Source organism: Castanea sativa, chromosome 6, assembly GCF_040712315.1.
Source record: "Castanea sativa cultivar Marrone di Chiusa Pesio chromosome 6, ASM4071231v1".
NCBI lineage: Eukaryota > Viridiplantae > Streptophyta > Magnoliopsida > Fagales > Fagaceae > Castanea > Castanea sativa.
In genome coordinates, this window is record NC_134018.1 from 31,004,101 (window position 1) to 31,029,249 (window position 25,149).

General features: G+C 34.7%; 2 protein-coding genes across 2 annotated transcripts in view; both read left to right on the top strand.

Annotated features, from left to right (window-relative positions):
- The window catches only part of LOC142641628 (uncharacterized), a 46,184-nt gene that overhangs the window by 20,430 nt on the left and 605 nt on the right, over positions 1 to 25,149 (top strand). Inside the window, exons 2-3 of the mRNA XM_075816096.1 lie at positions 22,552 to 22,743; positions 23,807 to 25,108. Of these exons, the coding sequence (XP_075672211.1) occupies positions 22,561 to 22,743; positions 23,807 to 25,108 (1,485 nt within the window). The 5' untranslated portion in view covers positions 22,552 to 22,560. The remainder of the gene's footprint in view (positions 1 to 22,551; positions 22,744 to 23,806; positions 25,109 to 25,149) is intronic.
- Positions 16,319 to 19,320, top strand: LOC142641629 (ribonuclease 3-like protein 3). Its single transcript, XM_075816098.1, has 3 exons — positions 16,319 to 16,838; positions 18,386 to 18,532; positions 18,926 to 19,320. The coding sequence occupies exons 1-3, from the start codon at positions 16,416 to 16,418 to the stop codon at positions 19,184 to 19,186; spliced, it is 831 nt and encodes a 276-aa protein (XP_075672213.1). The 5' UTR covers positions 16,319 to 16,415; the 3' UTR covers positions 19,187 to 19,320.

Genomic DNA, 25,149 nt, shown 5'->3' on the forward strand with positions numbered 1-25,149 from the left:
CTAAGGTGTAGTTTAACAAATGACAAGACATCAATTTCCACAAGGTTTGTGGTTCGAGGACTGCACTTAACCAAGTTTCTGTTTGATTCTTAAGATCAGTAACTTCAAATGTTAATTTCCCCAAAGTAGGAGGTCCGAAGACCCGGCATAACTAAGGTTCTGTTTAACAAATGACAAGACATCAATTTCCACAAGGTTTGTGGTCCGGGGACTGCACTTAACCAAGTTTCTGTTTGATTCTTAAGAATAGTAACTTCAAATGTTAATTTCTCCAAAGTAGGAGGTCCGAAGACTCGGCATAACTAAGGTTCTGTTTAACAAATGACAAGACATCAATTTCCACAAGGTTTGTGGTCCGAGGACTGCACTTAACCAAGTTTCTGTTTGATTCTTAAGAATAGTAACTTCAAATGTTAATTTCCCCAAAGTAGGAGGTCCGAAGACTCGGCATAACTAAGGTTCTGTTTAACAAATGACAAGACATCAATTTCCACAAGGTTTGTGGTCCGGGGACTGCACTTAACCAAGTTTCTGTTTAATTCTTAAGAATAGTAACTTCATGCGTCAGAGGTAGTCATAACTTTGAAGTGTTCACTGATAAAAGCACATTTTATTAATAATAATATCTTCTAAGATTATTTACATTCCATGGGCGTGGTACAATTCTTTCATCTAGGTCAGCTAGCCGATATGACCCTATGCCTGCTACTGAAACAATGCGGTAGGGGCCTTCCCAGTTGGGTCCTAACTTACCCCAAGCTGGGTTCTTAGAGGTGCCCACAACTTTTCTTAGTACGAGATCACCAGGTGCAAGTGGCCTTAGCCTCACGTGGGCGTCATATCCCCGTTTTAGCTTCTGTTGATAATAAGCCATTTGGACCATTGCTGCCTCGCGCCGTTCCTCAAGCAAATCTAGGCCTTTTTCCAGGAGTCCATTGTTATTCTCCGGGCTAAAGGAGCTGGTCTTTAGGGTGGGAAAACCAGATTCCAGAGGTATCACCGCCTCGGCTCCATAAGTCATAGAGAATGGCGTTTCTCCAGTGGACCTGCGCGGTGTGGTCCGATACGTCCACAGAACATGAGGGAGCTCTTCTACCCATCTGCCTTTCGCATCATCCAACCTTTTCTTCAGCCCACTGACAATGACTTTGTTAACGGCCTCGACTTGCCCATTTCCTCGAGGATAAGCTGGGGTGGAATACCTATTTATGATACCCATGTCACCACAATACTTCCTAAAAGCCTTACTGTCGAACTGAACACCATTGTCTGAGATGAGTGTGTGTGGTATACCGAATCTGGTAACGATGTTTTTTCAGACAAACTTCTTGGAGTCAATATCTCTTATATTTGCTAAGGGCTCGGCCTCAACCCATTTAGTAAAATAGTCTGTTCCCACGAGAAGCCATCTTTTATTGCCTGTTGCCCTCGGAAATGGCCCAACTATGTCTAGTCCCCACTGTGCGAAGGGCCAAGGACTGGAAAGGGGGTTAAGAACTCCTCCAGGTTGATGAATATTAGGAGCAAACCTCTGACACTGATCACATTTCCTGGCATAGTCTTGGGCCTCTCTTTGCATATTGGGCCACCAATAACCCTGAGTCAGAGCTCTGTGGGCTAAGGATCTTCCCCCAGTATGGCTGCCACAAATCCCTTCATGCAATTCTTCTAGAAGCCCCTCCGTTGAATCAGGGTGTACGCACAACAAGTACGGTCTCGAAAAGGATCGTTTGTACAGTTTTTGGTCCTCGGACAACCAGAAACGTGGCGCCTTTCGGCGTATCTTATCTGCTTCAGATTTGTCCTCAGGAAGGACATCATTCCTAAGAAAAGATATGACCGGGTCGATCCAACTAGGTCCAGGCCTTATTAGATGGATGCGAGGCGCGTTGGTAATGACAAGAGAGGGTTTTAGTAAATCCTCAACGAGGATAACCCTAGGTAAACCTTGAGCCGAGGACGTTGCCAGCGTGGCTAAGGAGTCTGCATGGGTGTTTCCGCTCCGAGAGATATGGGTTAAGGCGAAGGAGTCAAATTCAGTTTGCTGGCATTTGATCTGGGCCAAATATTCCTGCATCCTTGGATCTCTAGCCTCCATGGTTCCCGTGACCTGGCCGACCACCAGTTGAGAGTCCGAGAAGATATGGATTTCTTTTCCACCCATTCTATGCACCATTTTCATGCCTACCAAGACCGCTTCGTATTCGGCCTCATTGTTAGTAGCCGAGAATGTCAATCTCAAAGATTTTTCGAAGACAATTCCCTCTGGGGACGTTAGAACAAGTCCAACACCAGATCCTCTCTGATTAGCCGCCCCATCCACATACACTTTCCAAATCGGAGGCATGGCAGCTGTAATCACACCAACTGATTTTTCATCCATGTGTGCTTCTTTTAGAGTTTCTTCCAGTAATGGCTCGGCAAATTCCGCCACCAGGTCAGCGAGTACCTGGCCCTTCACCGAGGTGCGAGGCTTGTATTTAACATCAAAAGCCCCCAGGATGGTCCCCCACTTTGCTATCCTTCTGGAGTAGTCAGCGCAACGCAGCACTGCCTTGAGGGGCAATTGGGTCAGAACAACCACTGTGTGGGACTGAAAATAATGGGGAAGCTTTCGCGTGGCATGAACCACGGCCAGGAGCGCTTTCTCTAAGGGTTGATAACGCACCTCGGCATCACCCAAAGATTTACTAATGTAATATACCGGTCTTTGCACCCCGTTATCATCTCTTATCAGGACCAGGCTAACCGCGTGGACGGCCACTGCCAGATAAGCAAACAAAATCTCATGCGCCTCGGGACGAGACAGAATAGGTGGCCGAGAAAGATATTGCTTGAGCTGTTGAAAAGCTAACTCGCAGTCCTTGGTCTATTGAAACCCTTTCCACTTATTCAACAGTTGGAAGAAAGGACGACACCGGTCAGCTGACCGAGATATGAACCTGTTCAAAGCGGCAATCATTCCCGTCAACTTTTGAATTTCTTTTGGGTTCCGAGGAGGCTGCAAGTCCTGAATAGCCTTGACCTGCACTGGATTTACCTCTATGCCTCTATGAGTAATCATGTATCCCAAGAACTTTCCAGACCCCACGCCGAAAGAGCATTTTGAGGCGTTGAGGCGCAACTTGTACCTTCTCAGTATCTGAAAAGTGTCGGCCAAATCTTTCACGTGTGAGGGTATTGTTTTGCTTTTCACCACCATATCGTCAACATATACCTCAATGGTTTTCCCCATTTGCTGTTCGAACATTCTGGTCATCATCCTTTGATAGGTAGCCCCAGCATTCTTCAAACCGAATGGCATGACCTTATAATGATAATTCCCCGTCGGTGTAATGAAGGCAGTATTCTCCTGATCCTCTAGTGCCAAGGGAATCTGGTGATAACCCTGGAAGGCGTATAAGAAACTCATCCGAGGATGTCCGACAGTGGCATCCACCAGTTGATCAATACGTGGCATTGGGAACGAATCTTTAGGGCAGGCCTTGTTCAGATCAGTAAAGTCCACACATACCCTCCACGTTCCATTTTTCTTTTTAACAACGACTGTATGGGCCAACCACTCAGGGTAGAAAACTTCTTTGATAGGCCCAGCCCTCTTGAGTTTAAGCACCTCTTCCTTCACAGCCTCGGAATGTTCCCTGGAAGAGCGCCGAGGTGGCTGCCTTCTCGGAATAATGGCTGGGTTGACATTTAAGTGATGACAAATGAAGCCCGGGTCCACGCCTGGAGCTTCATAAGGATCCCATGCAAAAACATCAACGTTATCCTTCAAGAATTCTAACAATTCCATCTTTTCTTGGTGTGGCAAAAGTACACCGACTTGGAAGAATCTCTCTGGGTCATCGGCCACTGGAAACTTCTCTAATCCCTCGCAATGTGTCTCATCTCCTGTCACCATTCCAGATGAATCAGGAGCCGTTAACTGCTATAAGTCTTTGGTGACCAAAGCCGAAGACTCGGTTTCTGTCTGATGCAGTACTGCAGCCGATATGCACTGCCTGGCTACCGATTGGCTGCCGAGGATTTCCTCAACACATTCCCCCGAGGGGAATTTAACTTTAACATGTAAGGTAGAGGAGACGGCTCCAAGCGCATACAGCCAAGGCCTGGCAAGGATGGCTGTGTATGGAGAGTACGCATCAACCACGATGAAGTCCACCTCCACCGTTTCTGAGCCGGATTGGACGGGCAAACGGATCTATCCCTTCGGCACAACGGCTCTCCCTTCAAAGCTTATAAGTGGCGAATCATAAGGAGTAAGGTCTTCCAACTTCAACCTTAACCCCTTAAATAGATCAGGGTACATGATATCTGCACCGCTGCCCTGATCTATCATCACCCTTCTCACGTCATAGTTCCCTATTCTGAAGGTAACCACAAGAGCATCATCATGGGGCTGGATAGTCCCCACCTTATCCTCCTCCGAGAAATCTAAGACGGGCAAAGTGCCCTTCAACCTCTTCGGCCTGTGACCCACATCCTCGGTCTGTGGATGGGAAACCGCCATCACCCTAGTGGGACCTGAGCCGGTCCTGCCAGGAGCAGCGAAGATAACATTAATTGTTCCCAATGCTGGCCGAGATGTATTGTTCCTCTGGTTGTTTGAGCCAACTTGGTGACACCTGCCCAGTGGGCTGACACAAGTGCTGCTTTAACTTTCCCTCACTGACGAGCTGCTCCAGATGGTTCCACAGGGTCCGACAGTTCTCGGTAGAGTGGCCCACATCCCGGTGGTACTGGCAAAAGAGGTTGTGATTCCTCTTCGCGGGGTCTCCTGCCATCTTATCAGGCTATTTAAAGAAGGGTTCCTTGCGAACTTTCTCCAGCAGCTGATGTACTGGTTCCCGGAATACAGTGTTCACGGCCTGAGGGGCTGCCGAGGCGGACTGTCCAACGTAATCTCTCCTCGGCCTGTTATTGTGATATCTGTCCGACCTGAAATCCCTTCTCTCCTGCGGGATAACCTTCTCCTTTCCCTTTCCTTACTGTTGGTCTTCCTCCACTCTCTTATACTCGTCAATACGGTCCATGAGGCGACGTACACTGCGAACAGGCTTTTTAGTCAAAGACTTTCTCAGGTCGTGATCAATAGGGAGGCCTACCTTAAAGGTATTAAGCGCCACCTCATCAAAGTTGCCATCTATTTCATTAAACATCTCCCAGTAACGATCGAAGTATGCTTTCAACGTCTCCCCTTCCCTCATGGTCATGGATAACAGCGAGTCCAATGGCCGAGGTACTCTGCTACACGTGATGAACCGTGAAGCGAATGCCCTAGTAAGCTCCCCAAACGAACTTATAGACCCCGACTTAAGGCCGTTGAACCACCTCATAGCAACAGGTCTCAGGCTAGAGGGGAAAACTTTGCACATCAGGGTTTCATTGTGAAAGTGCACCGCCATCCTCTAGTTAAAGTGACTCACATGCTCCACCGGATCAGTCCGGCCATTATAGATGGTGAAAGTGGGCTGGGTAAACCTTCTGGGAAGCCTTCCTTTCTCAATCCTCCGTGCAAATGGAGATTTGGAGAGCTGGTGCAACGCCCTACTCATAGCATCGTTGCCTAAGCCCCTAGAACGAGGCTTCTTACGTCTGCGAGTTGGCTGGTCGCCCTCCTCACCGGAGGATGTTGCACTGGTGGGAGAGCGCGACCTTGAGCTGTAGCCAGCTCCCCTATCCTCCTCTGAGGAAGAATTAGATGAGGACGGTGAAAACCTACGCTTGGCGCGGCGTAGCTTTCTCTTTAAACGGTTGATTTCCTTCTGCATGGATTTAGAACCCTCATCGTGGGTGGTGCTACCCCCTTCATGAATATAGCTAGCACCTGGATATTCTGTATGGACACTCCCCTCACGATCCCTTCGATGTTAAGACGTTCGAAATGGTCTTCCGGCTGTGATCCCTGTGACTCAGCATGGTGAGCACCTAAGCCTGCCATAGTATCCCTGCCTCTTCTAGACTAAATTCCCCACAGACAGTGCCAATTGTAAGTGCACAATTGCACCTGGCCCCAAGAACAGTTACGGGCTCAGGCCCAATGAGCCTTAAACAATATGATTTGTAGAGCGTGGGCTTGAAACCCAGGTTAGAAGTGTTTGAGGATTAAATGACAAGCCAAAGATGGTAAACACTTGAAAACAACAATGAATACTGTAAATCAACCTGCTCGGACGTAAGCCGAGAACTGTTCTTATATTATTTCTCTCTCTTTTTTCTCTTTCTTTTAGGTTACAAAGAAGGGGATCCTCATTTCTGTTCTAAGTTGCTCCTTAAATACTCCTCTTTTTGATACTTTGTACACGTGTTGCCCCAACTCCCCCTTAGCCTAGATATTTCTTTTCTCAGTGCCTTTGAATAGTAACCAGAAGTTTCCCTTCCACTGTTCAGGTGTCACTTCCCCATTAATGCGGCCAGGGTGGTAGGTGCAGGGTCTTTAATGTGGAGGTGACAGCCTTTACCCTTGGTGTTTCTCTAGCATCGGTGCTTCTAGGACATTCAAGGGTTTACCCCTTTTATCCATTGGTTTTGACCATGTCATTGCCTTACGTTTATCATGAAGTCCCAGGTTCTCCGGTGTCCGTCCGAAGAGAAATTCACCATCGGCTCTATCCTCGGATCCTCGGCGTATGGGCCGACCCGTAGTACTAACAAGTTCTAAACTCAAGAGCAGGTCGGCCTTCCTTAGCACAGCCCAAAGGCCCATATCTCCATCAGGGTCTTTTTACTCCCCACAACATTAAAGTTCAAATCCTAATAACAACATATTTAAATATTTTTTATTCTTCTTCAAAAAACTATCTTTTTTAATTTCAACTAACCAAACATGTTTTTTATTTTAAAAATACAAAAAAAAATTGTTTTTTCTCTATATTCCCAAAAACAAGTTTTTGAAAATAGAAAACAAAAACTGTTACCAAACATAACCTAATAAGCTATCAAAAGAATTAGTTACTTTCTTCTTTCTCAGTTTGTAAAAACATTTCTTAAACCATAGCCTTTACAGCATTTCTTAACATTTCCCTTGATCATATAATATAATATAATATCATATCATATATTATATAGTAAAATTTGTGGCTACTCTCACTAATTAGTAAATTAACTTTATATTATTTGTCATGATATATTTCCTCAAATTAATAGATAATATTTAACAATTGTTTAATTTAGGTAAAACTTCATCATTTAAATATGATAAAATTCAATTTATATTCAAACTAAAAGTCGATGATAAAAAAATTAAGGAATAATATCATATTCTATATATCAGTTTTCAAGTTTAGATAAACAATCTAGAAAGTGCAATGCAAATTCACGTAGGAATTCGGTTTAGCAATTGAAAAACCTTAGCCATAATTGGCCTTTCACTTCTTAAACTTCAACTTATCAGATAATTTAGTCCAAAATTTTCATAAAGATTTTGGAGATTGAATTAAACTTGGAATTATCACTTTATCAGTAATCAACTCAAAGAACAGGAATAAGTAGACAACGAGTAGTGTTGGTGGGATTATGACTTTATGAGCACCAAAACCTTTGAATCTTTGATTCTCTAAACCAACTTTCAAAGCTAATAAGGACATAGGATTTCACTATATAAGTCAGGTACTACCCTTCTTTTCTTTTGTTTTACTTACTGTGGTTTTTTTTTTTTTTTTTTTTTGGGGTGTGATGTGAGGATAAGGTAAAGAAAAAAAGAATATTTGAATTTGAAAAAGAGTGAAAATAAGCCGAGTTTGATTTTTTTTTTTTTGTATGAACCCAAGTAGTTTCCAATATAAACCAGGCAGCACAATCACCACAAGCTTGAGCACACCATGGAGTAATACAAGTTCACATTCACCAATGATTAAGAGGAAGAACAAGACGAGGAAGACAAGCGTTAACCGGTAGCATCAAGGACTAATCATTACCCTTTTTTTCAAATATAAATGAAATAATCATCTTAAAATATATGAACTTATATAATTCCCTTACACTATATCTGATTATATATAATTATTTAATTAAGTAAATAAATCCATTTATTTACTATTTCTTAAGTTTAAGGATTGGTTTGGATACGGATAAAAATGGTGGCGTCTGCGTTTTCCTTCTTTCTTTCTTTCTTTCTTTCTTTTTTTTTTTTTTTTCTGCTGCACTTTAGGGGACAAAGTTACTGTTCACATATTGTTCATGCATTTTTCAACCATTTTTTCATTAAAAATGGGTCCCACGGTATTATTTACACATTTAAAAAAAAATTTGCTATAGTGTTTTCAGTTTTCAGCTTTTAGCTGTATCCAAATGGACCCTAAATATTACTAAAAAAAAAATACTAATTGACATTAGTGGAAATATTTTAATTGTCTAATTTAATGAAATTGATTATGTTAAATTGAAAACTAATGTTTTGCTCTTTGGGAACATATAAAATATTTAAATGAAATAAGATTTTTTGATGTTTAGATTTTGAAAAATGATATGTCCACTATATTTTCACAATAAATCCTATGTGACAAGTTGTTACAAGTTCTTATTAGTGGGGTAAAAAAGTAATTTTAGTAGTAAGTTCAAATTAGAACTAATAACAGCTAACTACTTATAATTTATTGTGAAAATGTTATAAAAATGTTGTGGACATAACACATTTCAATAAGATAAATATTTTATCTTTCTTTTTTTAATTGGAACTTTTACTAAACCATGTTTAAATTATTTTATGGATTACATTTATATATTCAATCTAGGTCAGTTTCATGTACGCCTCTATGTATATTGTGGTGCTTTATGTTTTCAATCTTAATTATTTCTTAATGTATATAAATTTGGATCTACAAATATGATTTTTTTTATTTTATAAAAACTTAATTTCACACCACATGAATTCATTATATAAATTAAAGTAAAAAATTACTTCACTTAAAAATAAATAAATTATTTTTATTATTTAATTTTAATAAAATTAAGAAATATTTTCTTATTTACTTTAGTTTAAACGTAATTCTTGATTAACGCTCTGTTTGTTTCAGCAATGATGTTTTCTAGAAAATGAGTTATTTTCTAAAAATCATTTTCTATAAAACTATCTCATTTTCTAATGTTTAGTAGAAACTTTAAATGAGTTGAAAAATAACCTCATAACTTCCTTTATTTAGCTTGCTATGAGATAGAGTTGTTTTCCAAAAAAATTTAATGGAAAATAATCTTCAAAAATAAGCCATACTTTTTATGTTGATCAAAGATAGTTTTTCTTTGACTCATCTTTTTTTATGCTACCAAACACTAGAAAATAAGAAAAACTATCTTTACACAAGGTTTTCCATTGAAACAAACAAAACGTAAGTGGTACATCCAACAGTATAATACTACTATTAATATATTATGGTGAAGAGGTATATGGAATATTATATTCAAAACTCTAGGGGACCGGCATTGACGATGCATCCTTATCGTCACTCACATCATAAAATAAACGTCATTGCCAAACTATCAAGATTTTTTTTTTTTTTTTTTGGGCTACAAGTTAAATAAATTTGTATGGAAAGAGCTCTTCTAGAATTTTGCTTTCTTCATGTTCGAGGAAGCTTTCTCGGTTCTTCCAACAAAAGGAAAGCGTGTAAGAGTGTTTCTTGGGTCATAACGACCGACCTAGTTATACTTTTCCTTGGCCCATGATCTTTTATGTTGACCACTGACGATCCAACCCTGGTTTTTGTAGTGCAACCGCAAATTAAGGACACTAAAATTGGTGTCTTAATCTTATATAAAGAACAATCATTAGAATCGGACATTATAGGTGGGTTTGATAAAGTGAATTTTAGGGAAGATGGAAAAAAAAAATGAGAAGGAAAAATTGTTTGAAGAATATTTGGTTGAGAAGGGAAGAGAAAAAAAAATGTGATAGAGCTTGGGTGTGTTTTTACTGGATCCACCAAAAGATTTGTTAGATGGACAAAAATGCTCCCAGTTGCTATAATGGACAACGTTGGCCTTTTAGTTTTTTTGAGTAAACGTTGATTTTTTTTTTCTTTTTTCTTTTGCTTTTCTGGGCACTTTGCCGCTTCCTTTTTTTTCTCTTTTGATTTCCTGGGGCATGCGCAACGGTGTCTTTCTTTTGTTATTTTGTTTTTTTAGGGCAAACGTTGTCTCTTTTCCTGGAACACTTTTTTTCTTTTGATTTCCTAGGGCGTGGGGTGATAGTGATTTTTTTTTTTTTTTTTTAACTAGACGTGATTTGTAAAAATTGCTAATGTTTTATTTTTTATTTTTAAGAATCTTGGCTTTTAGTTAGTTTTGGCATTGTCTATTATGTCATGATGATTCGTCTAGACTATAAATTCAGTTATACATTATATTTAGGTCAAATCATTATCACAATTGGGAGAATATTAATTTGGGTGTTCAATATTTGTTTTGATCACCAATGGCATAATTTGTTATCTTTTATTAGAAAAACTAGGGTTCAAAACCCCTCTTCCATTGTTGTAATTGAAATATTTAAAATTCAAAAAAAAAAAATGTTTGCTTCAATCCATTCAAGTAGCTATCATTTAGGTGTTAGAAATCGAAAACTATGACATACAAACAACTGTTTTTATTTATTTATTTATCTGAGATAGAATTTTACTCTAACTTGATTTAAGTGTATGTATATGAAGTTTTCTCCTAGAGACTTGAACTCCAATCTTTGCCTCCTCTCCTTCTAACCAACACCCCACAAGCAATTATACTTGTGAAGTGACTATCATACTAAGGGTGACACATGGACAACTGTTAAAATAAATCATAATTGAGGTTTTTTTAAAAATATATTGTATTAAGTATTAACATTGAAGTACAATGAAATTGGCTAGGAACACAATCACCTTTAACATGTCCTACACTCTCCCTATTTAAAGAGGACAAAATCTACTCTCTTGTTACACCTTCCACTAATTTCCCTCTTCCCAAACAAGATACTAGGTTTGTAACTCATCTTCTTACCTTTATGTTCCTTATACTCTCAACAACCAATATTCTCTTGTGTAGATTTTTCGTTTCACTAACCATAAAAAAATTCCATTCGGAGCAAAATTAGGTCCCAAGATAAAATGGCCATTTCATGTACATGTAAAAATTATGTAATTGAACTAGGATTAAAATTTGTCTCGAAAAGTTTCATCATGGAATCCAATGACAAGATGAATTATTTTTCCCGAACTAATATCAAGGATTTGATTAAGATAATATAAAAGAATAAGGCCAAATTGAAAGAGAAGGGGGGGGGGGGGGGGGAACGGATAGTGAGTTAAGGCTCACCCAATTGACTCCTACCTTCTTCTCAACTTGTAAGAAAATTTTGTGTAAATTGTAAAAATTTCCCTTAAGGTTTGGAGGAAATTAATACATTAGTTTTTTTTTCATTAATAACAGAAACAAAATATTCCAAAGTTTGAAAAGATTCCATTGGCTCGAAAAATGGTTAGTGAAATATTTTTCTGTGAAATATTATCATTCCTTGTCACTAAACTTCAACACAAAAAAATAAAAATAAAAATAAAACACTTCCAGCAGCAACTCCAAGTAAGTCTGCTAATCTAACTACCTGTAATAATTCTCTCCCTCCCTCTTAAGTTTTTTTTTTTTTTGGATAGGATCCCTCTTAAGTTTTAGATGGATTATCATTCCCCCAAACTTTTTAAGGGACTTTTTTATTTTTATTAAATTAGGTTCTACTTTATCTAAACAAAATTTAATTAAATGAGCTATGTTATTTTAACAAATTCTCTAATAAAACCTTTATTTATTAGTTAAGAGCATTGCACCTCAATTGTGTAACTTGGTCTCTTATATTTAGAAGAACTAGAGTTGAAAAATTCTCACATGCCATTATTACAATGAATTATAATAATAATAAAAACTCTTAATATATTATACTTATTAAATAAATATGTATTATATATAAATATATTCGTTAAATTTTTCCATGCATTAGGCAAGTTACTAATTAGTACAATAGTACTAATTAAGAAATCCACAGGCATGGAAGTTGGTAACATGTACTAACTTTTATTATTAATTTATTACTCATTAAGTCTACAAGGGACTTATTATTTGATACCTTAGTATTATTATATTTGTATCCAAGAGTTAGGCCGTTTTAGATATATACCATTATCAATTTCTTTAAGACTTTTTCCCCTCTCTCCGTGTGTGTGCGTTAAATACTTAGTATTCTAAAAAAAATAGTGGGTTAATCCCATATTGGAACATAAGTGTGAGTTAAAGAGGTTTAAAGTATGTGATGTATATTAAAAAATTATGCAATTTTGGATATACACCACTGTCAATTTCTTTAAGACCTTCTCTCCTCCCCCATGTGTGTGTGCGCTTGTGTTAAATACTTAGCATTCTCAAAAGAAAAAATAGTGGGTTAATCCCACATTAGAAAATGAGTGTAAGTTAAAAAGGTTTAAAGCATTTGCTGTGTATCCAAGAGTTAAGTCATTTTAGATATACACCACTATCAGTTTTTTTCAGACCTTATCCCTTCTCCCCGTGTGTGTGTTAAATACTTAGGTTATGTTTGGTAATCGTTTTCGTTTTTTATTTTCAAAAACTTGTTTTTGAGAATATAAAGAGAAAAAAAAAACAATTTTCTTGTACTTTTTAAATCAAAAACATGTTTGATTAGTTAAAATTAAAAAGATAGTTTTTTCAAGAAAAAAAAATACTAAAATATGTTGTTACTAGAATTTGAACTCTAATACTACCTCATTAAATGAGCCAGATTCATTAAATTAAATGTTTGTTTTCATTGACTTTTGAAAATTAGAAACTGAAAATAGCATTTTTCGTGTTTTCAGTTTCCTTCACAAATTGAGTTTTGAGAACAATTTTTATTTTCTGTTCATTTTGGGTTGCCAAACAAGTTTTTTAATCTCAAAAATAGAAATTTGTTTTTGAAAACATAAAATAAGAGGAAAAACAGTTACCAAACATACCCTTAGTATTCTCGGAAAAAAATAGTATCATTATACCTTTTAGGAAAATTACTTTTAGCAATAATATTCTCAATTACAATAAAATTTAATACACGTAACATCAAAACAAATAGAGCTTTAAATATGAACACAAAAAATATACATAGTTGCAAACCTAAAATACTAGAAATGAGAGGAAAAAAGACATGATACATCGAGGTTGCTTACCCTCCAAACCTCCTTATTTTCAATTCCCCTAAATTGGGAGAATTTGATGGAAGGGAGGGGGTTCTAGATTAATGACTTTTCATGTGCTTTGAATTTGCTCTTAATAAACATTAAATATATTTTTTTTATTAAATTAAAATATAAAGTTCAATAAAGGAAGGCTATAATTGACCTTTTTTGGGTAATTACAGCTTATCCACTTATGGTTTGCCTCAAATTTAACTTACTCACTTATGGTTTCATTTTTGACACTTTACCTACTCGTGGTTCATTCCATCTATGCTCCGTAACCCACCTCTAATTATTCTATTACTCTAACACGTTTCATCAAAAAATCAAACAAGAAATCAGATCAAACACTCCTCTCCCATACACTCTCTCACGCTTGCTCACCCATTCTAAACCATTGATTCTACATTGCTACCCACCTAATTTTTAGACTGAGAAATAGACTCGGTTTTGTTTGCGCAAGAACACCTAGGAAGGAGACCCAATGATACTAGAAGGAGACCCACTGATTCATCCTTGCAGCAGGTGTCCCTAAATTTAGAATGAAAAAAAAAAAAAAAAAAGGGTTACAAAATAATCTTAAATTGCTTTTAGTATCATAGTTCCAAATGCAAACAAGCAGTTAAATGCCTATGAAATCTGTCAGGCAACGCGTCGCCACAGTCCCACATGGACAAGGTTAGTGCATATATTTATAAGTTTGTCATTTCTGGAGGATATTGTACAAGCAAATTCAGGGTGGGGTTCATAACTCAAGCAATGTAACAATTGCTCCATATTATGTGAAAATTACATATCATTTTACCTACGATTAATACAAAAACTACTTTTAAAAAATCCAATATGATCTTCATTAATAGACTTTACAGAAACAGAACTTGCTTCATATTGGCAAATACTTCACATGGTAACACAAAAAAGGTGATAGAAAGATCACTACAAATTACCGTAGGCTCCAGTATTCACACTGCTCAACCCTTCTTCTAGAATCTGTGGGTCTCCTTCCTCGGTGTCCTTGCATAAACAAAACCCAGTCAATTTTTCGGTCTAAAAATCAGGTGGGTAGCAATGTAGAATCAAGGGTTTAGAATGGGTGAGCAAGCATGAGAGAGTGTGTGGGAGAGGAGTGTTTGATCTGATTTCTTGTTTGATTTTTTTATTGAAACGTGTTAGAGTAATGGAATAATTAGAAGTAGGATACAGGGTATAAACGGAATGAACCATTGGTGGGTAAAGTGTAAAAAATGAAACCACAGGTGGGTAAGTTAAATTTGAGGCAAACTACAAGTGGCTAAATTGTAATTACCCTTTTATATATATTACTTTTTCTCGCCTTTCCACCCTACCATCAAAAATTGGAGGTCTCTACTCCCCTCATTCCTTTTAAGTTTTAAAAGGGAGATATTTATTACACACACAATTGTACTCCCCTCATTCCTTTTAAGTTTTAAAAGGGGGATATTTATCAGGAGTGAGATCTAATAATCATGATTAAAACCTTAGTATGTTGGGTAACCATACATAGTGTTGAGGGAACATATATTCTCAAAATAAAATCTTTAATCTCTTTTGTAGAGACACGAAATATCCCCTTGAGATAAGTTTAATGGGAACTGGTTATTCAAGACACCCATTTTAGTAAAAAGTTACTAAAGCTTATATATATTGAAATTGGATTTCAATAAATGTGAGTAATTAAAAGATTAATTCGGGTACTCAGGGATAAAATAGTTATTTACAAAGTGACAATTCATTATGACTTTATTCACTATGAATATTTCATGAAAGGGTCAAATCATATTAGTAAAATCTTGAGATATAATTTATTAAAAATGTTTAAAGTGCAATTATATTTATATAGTAGTATTAAATATAATTAATAGTAATTTTGGACTTGTTAAGAGTTGGCAGATAAGCCCAAGACCCACTAGAGCTAGAATCTTATTTGCTCCCTTTAGTCTCATCTCAAGTTACAAAATAAAGCCCAATTAGGTAGGCCCAAAAGGCTAACCCAAATTAGATAATTAGTTTTTATTTAATAAGAGTTATTAAATAAATTAACTACCAAGGTAATTAGACTGTACGTATAATGAAAAGAAAGAAAATAGTTTTTCTCTACAAGGAGAAAATGTATGATTTTTCTTTGAGAATTAACGTACATAAAGACTGATTGAGAGACCACACTTCTTGGGTACCATGTGGAATTGAGATGAAGATTAGAGGTATTCTCAAATCTTGGTTTTGAATTTCACTACATCAAGGTACGCTTTCTATTCTTTATTCTAGAATTCAAGGTTACATATTATCTCTTATGAATAAAGGAGATCCATGTTTGTTGTTTCAGCTACGTGTTTTGTATGAGATTCAAAACTAGATTTTCCAACATGTAATGATACAAGGCAATTGACCTATTACTAATCACAATCATGACGATACTACTCGGTTTTATGTTTCATGGGCGGCCATTATATTTGACCCCAAAGTTACTCCAAAGTTTAAGATGATAAAATGCAAATATATATATATATATATATATATATATATATATATATATTTAAAGACGTAAATAACTTGCTATAAAATAATTAGAATTGTATTCTCTCATATGATGTGTCTTTGTGTTAGAATTTATTTCTCTCTCTTGTGTATGTGTGTGTTTGTTTTTCAAAAAAAAAAAAAAAAACTAATAAAGAGTAACCTTCAAAAAATAAACATTATAAGTTTCAAATCTTACGGTATCTATAAAAGGAAACAATATTAATAAATTATCTATTGTGCTTAACTAAGTAATGGGATCCATATTGATCACTGTAGTTAGAAAGTTTTTTTTGTTTTTTGTTTAAAGCTCATTATGAGAGAAAAACAGATTAAGAAAGCTAATCAAATTCATTGGTTTTTTCTTTCTTTTTTCTACAAACGAAAAGTGAAAAAAGAGAGATGGGATTTGACCCAAATACTGAACTCCATCATTAGTCATTAGACTCATTACCACGCTTTGAGCAAAAACTCTATATAATCTCATAGCCTTTTTTATTTTATTTTTTTTAGGGTAAAAGTCCTGGCAACTGGTAAAATTTTTAAGTCGGTAATCTGTAACGCCTCATCATCTCACCTATATAATAAATTCCTCCAAGCTGTCCAAGAATTATAGATTTTAGTCTCCTACAAAACCCCATAGTTTAAGTTTAACCCTCCTCTCCTCTATATTATTTTTTTCTCCTGCCTCCAACCATGCCTCCAACCATGGAAGCAGAACAACAAGAAGATCATGTAGTTGACCAATTACAATTGAAAGAGCTTCACATAGATGAAAAACAAAGCGAACCCAAGACAGAAGTACCAGTCCCAAACCTTGATGAAGTGGAAGAGATACTTGGTTACAAGTTTAAGGACAAAAGCTTGTTAGAAGAGGCTTTCACGGATTGTTCGTTTTCAGGTGAACTCCCTTCCTACGAGCGATTGGAGTACGTGGGTGATGCTGTGCTTAACCTACTTATCACAAAGGAGCACTATTCCCTGTACCCGAATTTGTCACCCGGTCCTTTGACCCGACTCCGCGCCGCCAATGTTGATACCGATAAGCTCGCACGTGTGGCCATTAGGCACGGCTTGCATAGGTATCTACGCCACAAAAAACCTCTCCTTGAGCAGCAAGTAAGTCGGGTTTTACCAGATCTTTATGTTTTATACATAATAATCATAATCAAACACTTTCATTATTCATCATAAAAATAAATCCTATAAACGAGTATTATGGAGTTTTTTGCATCACCAGCTATTTTCCTTTTTGTTATCAATTAGGAAAAATATAAAATATAAAACTATTGCAAAAACATAAATCTTGTAATTATTATTTTTATTATAATTCAATGGAAGCATAACAGTAAAATTGTTTTGCTTTGTTTTGTTTTGTGCTGTTTTTGTTTTTGTTTTCCAAAAATATATAGTGATGGTTATCACTGTCAATAAAGTAGATATTGAAGACAAAATTCGTATATAGAATCTGTCTCCTTGATTTAGGGAGTCAGTAAATCGATGGTGAATACAATGAATTGATGGTTTGTATCCAAAAAATAACTTGAAGAAGAAAAAAAATAAAAACTTTTGGAAGATTTTGGTTTGGCTTAATGTGATGAATGTTGGGTTACTGTTCTTACACCGTTCATTAAATTGGTTGATAAATTGTTATAAAAGTCAAATTCATTTTTGTTTGTTCAATGGATTTAGGTTATACCCATTAAGTAATTAGAAACGTGGCTTATACGACTCACTTTAGGCCAAAGTCCAAAGAAGAACGTCCCAGCTTTTTAATTGGTTGTACATGTTAATTTTTTAGAATGGTTGACTTAGAATTTTCCGATCCTTGTTGATAAAATGGTTTTGGTGTTAAAATAAAGGGTGCGGGAAGTTTCATGGTGAGATTCATGGGTTCTTTCATTCTTTACCATTATCAGATTAGAGACTTGTTTGGTTATATTTTAATTGCTATTTTTTAAAATAAAAATATTGTAATAATTATTTCTTAGTAGGATTAATTATTTCAAAATTTAATATATATCAAATATATAATATTTTTATGTGCACATAACAATTACAAAACTAAATAATATAAAATAAAAAAATAACATCCCTATCTCAAATTTAAAAATATTTTTTTTTTAAGAAATAAAATTGTATAAGTAAGATATTTTCTAAATATAAATATTAAGTTTTATTATAATGTTACTACAACAAAATCTATTAATAGTTTAGTTATTCCATTATAACACTTTTTATTTATTTTCCTTAACCAAAAAAAAAAAAAAATTACTTTCATTAATATAAATTAGTATTCAGGTCATAATCTTATTCAATATATCAAACTTGCCTTAACATTCCACTGAAATCTACTTCTAATTACTTTAGTTTAGAAAATAAGATACTTGGATGCAAAAAATAAATAAATAACTATTATTGTAGATTTTTTAAAATGTGAATCGTTGGGTTTAGTTCTATCATTAATTCTCTATGCTCAATTGAAAAATCATGGGGATAAGTTGATAATGTCTTTGAATCTCGTATAAATATTATTCTAGTGATACATCGATCGGATGGAATGAGCTCCTTGAGTCATTCTTTATGTTATGATATGATATTTATTTTGTTATTTCAACAAGAATTAGTTTTAATTTTTTATATGCTTTTCTTGAATATTTACACAGATTCGAGAGTTCTCACAAGGGATCTTAGAATATCCATTGCATTCCAATGGGCTCATTGATGCACCAAAGGCCCTTGCTGATATTGTTGAATCCTCAATAGGGGCAGTTTTCATTGACTGCTCCTCTTCACTAGACATTGTGTGGAAGGTATTTATCTTTCACTCTAAGAATCTCATTTCTCATGTGTTTGTTTTTATTTTTAAGATAAAGTAAAAATAATAATTAACTAATTATTATGGTATTTGTTGACAAATACCAAACTGTAGTATGATTTGCTGAAAAGGAAAAGAGTTGTGTGCTACAATTAATTTGATTATCATCAATTATTAGTATATTTTACTTGAATGATATTAGCTTTGAATAATCAAAATTAATGACATAGCTACCATTTTGTTTTTGAAAAAAGAGAAAATTTTATTATACTCAATTCAAGGATCATTAATACCAAATCCAATTAATCAACTGATATTTTTTATTTAGTATAAATCATGTTTTATTGTGATTGCCCTTGACAAATATGGTTTTAAATCTTTGCAATAGGTGTTCAAGAGTTTGTTGGAGCCTTTAATCGATCCTTCAACTCTATGCATACATCCTGTGACACAACTTTATGAAGTGTGTCAAAAAAGAAATTTGAAGATTGAGTTTGTCGATTTATGGACTGAAAGCACAGCAGTTGATGTTCTCATAGATAATCAGCATATGGGAAGAGGTGTCTATGGCCTTAAGAAAGATATTGCCCATAATAGAGCTGCAAAAAATGCATTGGACAATATGGAGAAAATACTAAAAGATGCATGAATAATAATAAATTGAGATGCAAAATTAGATGTGCACCTTGGCTTTTCCTTCCCTTATGAAGTAAAAACTTCATATTGTAGCCATATTTGTATTAACAATTCATGTGTTTAAATTATTTAATTTATTTTTCTTTATACATGTTTGTTTAATACATAATTATTAACCTACAGTTTGAACTTAGAATAAATGAAATCAAATTGCTCTGATTGATCATGGGATATTAGATCTCTTTATAATAATACAAACACTACACCAAAAAGAAACCAATTAGATAAAGTGCTAATACAAGTTAAAAATGGTTGCAATAGTAACTTAAAAGTGGTAAATTATTGCATTAACAATAATTAATTGCAATAATTTATAATTTTCAATTGCATTAGATGTTTTAATATCTTACTACATTAGGAAAATCTGTATCAATAACTTAAAATGAAGAAATCATTGCAATAACTTGATGCTAATTATTTTTACAATCTATTGTAATGAAACATTGAATCATTTATTATTTCAAGAAAGATCATTGCAATAATTTGATATAAATTATTTTACAATTTATTGCAATGAAGAACATGATACTACAACGAATATATTATTTCAATAATCTTCTATAACAACAAAGATATTGTTGCAAAAATTTGATTCAAATTATTTTTGTCAATTATTTACAATCTATTACAATAAAATTCATGAAGTAATCATTTATTGCTACAAGATCTTAGAATTAGTAAATTATTTATTGCAATAAAATATATATTATTGCATCAATGTGGTTATTAAAATATTTGGAGTTTATTGAAAATGAATTTTTTTTGTTTTACAAATCTATTACCTCATAATTTATTGCAACACCTTATATTAACTATTGCTATGATTATGTTGTTATTACAACTAAGTTTTTCATTGTAATAAACATTTTTCGTATAGTGAAAGGTTATTATAGTTTGGAGATTTCACGTGTAGATTATGAAAGATTTTTGAATTTTTGTTTACTTCTTCTAATATTAGTCGTCCCTTGAATTAAAAATCCATTCATTTTTTTTTTAATGGTTGCATGTCCTCATCCGTTTCCAAAATTCATCCATTTGATTTTTTAGAATGAAGTTTTATAGTATAAATAATAAAATAATATTGAAAAAGTTAACGGATATTTTAAGAGTATTGATTTATAAATCTTTTTATTGAAAAAGAAAAATGTAACTATTTTTTTTTTACAATTTTTTATATCTCTCTTGAAAGTGTTATTAAAATTTTTCTAAATTGTCTATTAAAAAATATCCTAAGGACATCCGATAACCAAAATTAAAAAATATTTACAAATAACTGAAGCACAATTTACAATATAAAATTATAATATGATATAAGAATAAAATAGATTTAAAGCATAAACGATATAATGTATGTAGAATTATTAGGGAAAGGCATACTACAAACTCTACTAAAAAATCATGGTATTTTTTAAGTGAAAATATGGACATGTTGGTTTCTTTAAATTAGAGAAATAATCCAGGTTCCAGGACAACCACGTGACTTCAATTGAATTCCATATTTTTAACTCGTGAAATGGGTTAAATATACGGATGGTAGTACACTTAAATCATGGATTTTGATTATGAACTTTTCAATCAACAATCAATTGGCTCAAAGTAAATCTTAACATGTTTTCCTCACTAAGAAAAGTTGATTGAACTTCTGAATATCTTTTGTTTTTTGAGAAGAAACTTCTGAATAACTTACGTGTGTTATTTGATAAAAATGATGGGACCAACTTTTTTTTTTTTTTTTTTTTGAGTAAAATGATGGGACCAACTTGATAGAAATGGAAGGCACATAAAACATAATTGGACCCAATACACGCGTAATATATGAAATTCAAGTAAATTCTCCTGTCAATTTAACACTCAATTTGTAAAAGGGACTCACGGTCATGGCTGGTGTCTTGGAAAAGACTGAAAAAGAGAGTTTATAAGACTAGTCTCCTATGGAAATTGCATAAGATATTTCAGAAGAATTTCAGTATGCTTTCCAAAGTGATTTACGTACCCTTTTTTCGCAGGTAAATTACAAATTGGGTCTCTTCCTAGATTCTATGATATCTTCCTAGATTCTATGATATCTTATTTAATTGAAGAATAAAGAATAGCCTTAGTCACAAGTTCCAACCTTACTCAATTTTTTTTTATTGGAGGTAACTTTTGACAAATTCACAATTAGATTTTTCTTTTTCTTATATCTTTCATACTTACAAAATTTTAAATTTCTAGAAAATTAAAAATCAATAACTTTGTCATCAATAAATTGTTTAAATTACTAGTTTTGTAGTTTAAAATTATGTATAAAATATAAGCTTATAGATCATATGGTAAATAATATCTAATTAACACAAAATTTGATATGTGTATTAAGAACGTAAAGAACATGCAATTTAACAGTTAGATTTTCAAAATATGTAGTAATACTTATTTTATTGAATAAGGTTGTACCCTTAGGCTACAACTAATTTTGTAAGGACAAAGTTTAATTACAAAATTGGTTGTACCTTAAGATTACAACCTTACTTAATATTTTTTTGATGAAGGTGAATTTTGACAAATTCACCATTGGATTACATTTTCTTTTTATATCTTTCATGCTTGCATAATTTCTAGAAATTTAAAGATCAATAACTATATCATCAATAAATTATTTAAATTGCAAGTTTTTATAGTTCAAAATTATACATAAAATATAAGTTTATAGATCATATAGTAAATAATATCAAGATTGTAAAGAAAATATGTATTAAGAGTGTAAATAGCATATAATTCAACGGTTGGATTTTCAAAATATGTATTAAATTTTATTTTATTGAGTAAGGTTGTAACCTTAAGTTACAACTAATTTCGTAAATAAACTTTGTCCTTTTTTTTTATACAAGATAAAATTCTACTCTAGTCTAATCTAAGTGTATATGTGTGTGAAACTCCTTTCTGAAGACTTGAACCCCACCCTTACCCCCATACCCCACTAACACTTATACTTGACCATTTTATAACTAAACTTTGTCCATAAATAAAATCCCGATTTTTGCTCACAAATATTCAAAACAAATCCGAATCAAGACGGACACTCCTAGATTGACCCGTTCCTAAACGAAAGGCCCAGATCGTTCTGGAAGGTTAAAGCCCTGTTGGGCCTTGGAACCAATAAAACAATCAGTTCAACTATCTCAACTCCTTTTCTATGTAGTATTCCTTAACAAACCCGAACTCAGAAACCAAACCAAAAACCTTAAAAGCTCCCTTGCCTTCGGCTTTTTGTTTTTTTTTTTTTCTTCTTTTCAATAGAGAGAAAGTTTCAGAGAGAGAGAGAGAGAAAAAAAGAAGAAAAAAAAAGCAATGGATTTTGAGCTGAGGAGAGCGAGAGAGAAGCTGGAGAAGGAGCAAAAGGAGAGGAAGGAGAGGGCGAGGGTAAAATTGGAAAGAGAAAAGAAGGCTAAGGAGGGGGCTAAGAAGCAAAGAGAAGCCATTGAAGCTGTTCAGAGATCGAGACGCATCGATGCAGCAGAAGCCCAGCTCAAGGTCCTTCCTTCTCTCTCCTACCCGTCTAATCTAAACCACCTTTTTTTTTTTATATATATTAATGGTTTTTTTTATTAGTCAATAGATTTTTGCTTAGTTTCATGATAATTAGCTTGATTATGTGAATTAGTGATTTATCTCTCATGGGTTTTCTTGGGGATTTGAGGTCCCAGAGAAATTTTGCCTTTTTTTTTTTTTGTTGAGATTCCATTGATTTTGATGATGCTGTTTCATGAATCTTAGGAAGGTTAACCATGTCTGTTTAGTTAAGTTATTGGGAAATTGTTTCTTTCATTGAAAGTTTACTTGCTTTTCCAGATAAGAATTATTGTTGAACCAAAGGCAAACCTGAGAAAATCTTAAGACATTGGAATTGAATGTGTAGGCAAAGCGGCTGTAAATTGGAACTTAATTTGTTCGTATGCTCCTAATAGAAAACGCTTGGCCTCCCTTTTATTTTGATTTGTGCATAATGTTAAAACATGCTTCTATTCTTGTTGAGACAGGATTCTTATTTGTGTAAATTTATCTTATAAATATTCAGGCCCTTTAGATTTTGGTCCTGTAATTGGTTATTGGTTAAAGATAATTTAATGTGAAGGATTTTTTCTGATAGGTCCCTTGCTTGAATGGGGCAAAATTATTTGTGATTGTAAATTCCTAAATTAATGTCACATAAAAATGCTTGTTGATGTTAATGGTCCTCCCATTTTGAGGAAGCTCCTCCGTTGATGAGTGATCTCATATCCTATTGCCTTGTGGAGCAGCGTTGTTGCCATTACCTCTTGGGACTGGCCATGAGACATACGTCACTTTAACAACATTATGTTTTGATTTTTTTTTTTGGTTCTGTTTCTTGTTATTGTCTGAATACCTATATCAAAAAGATGATAAAGATAAATTCAAATCTAATGCGTGGATGATGATCAAGTTATTTACAGGCTTTTGCATAAAATTTAAAACTTGCCTTGTCCTTTGGAATATTTTATAGCACGTAGATACTCTTGTTAGTTCATAGGTGTAAAATCTAGAAACTTATGTGAACAGTATATTTTCTATTCAGGCTGATGAGCAAATGCAAGAAAGCGTACTTGCTGGCAGAGGAGTCATGTTTTACCGATTATTGGAAGCTGTACCTTATCAGGGTATTGGAGATAAGATCAAATTGCCTCCTTCCTGCTTCACAGAATTGTCTGATCAAGGTGCTTTTGATAAGGGACCCATGTACTTCCAGTTGTCAGTAGTTCATCAAGAGGATTCTTCAGACATGAATGTCACTGATGAGGAAAACCGTCGGACCACCCATTCAGGCGTTTTGGAGTTCACTGCAGATGAAGGTTCTGTTTCACTTCCTCCTCATGTATGGCACAATTTATTCCCAGCAGAAACTCCAAAAACTCCCTTGATTGAAGTCCGTTATGTCTGGCTACCAAAAGGAACTTATGCAAAACTTCAACCAGAGAGGGTAGGCTTTTCAGATCTACCAAATCACAAAGCCATCCTTGAAACAAGCCTTCGCCAGCATGCTACCCTTTCTCAGGGTGACATATTAACTGTCAATTATGGGGAGCTAGCACATGCATTACGAGTCCTTGAGTTAAAACCCTCGTCAAGTGTATCTGTTCTAGAAACAGATATTGAAGTTGATATAATTGGTTCTGATTCAGCTTCTGAGAAGACAGATCAGCATATTCTTAATCCACTAGTATTTGGAAAGTTGGAATCTGGAGTGGTTGATGAAGGCAATTATATGTACTACAAGTTCTCAATAGATAATGACATTTGGGGGATAATTGCTTTGGGTGATTCCAGAGTTGAGGTAAAGATAGAAGCAGAAACAGATGGTGGAGATACTGATCTTTTCATTTCCAGGCATCCTCTGATATTCCCAACTCGACACCAGCACGAGTGGTCTTCCCATGATATCGGTTCAAAGACTTTGATCCTTAGCTCTAAAGATAAGAACTTGGGAGCAGGCACTTACAGTGTGGGTGTATACGGCTTCAAAGGAACAACAAAATACAAAATTTCAGTTAGTGTTCAGGATGATTACAAGCGTAAGGTGGGTCAACAGTCTGCATCCACCTCATCTCCTATGGAGATGGATACTGTAGAGTGTAGGAATTGCAGGCATTATATACCCAGTCGGACTATTGCACTGCATGAAGCCTTTTGTAGCAGGCACAATGTTGTTTGTCAGCATGCTGCTTGTGGAATTGTTCTTAGGGTTGAGGAAGCCAAAAACCATGTGCATTGCAACAAATGTGGGCAAGCATTTCAGCAGGGAGAGATGGAGAAGCACATGAAAGTGTTCCATGAGCCACTTCAGTGCCCATGTGGAATGGTCCTAGAGAAAGAACAGATGGTAAGCAACCCTGCGGGATGGCTTTCTGTATTCTTCATATC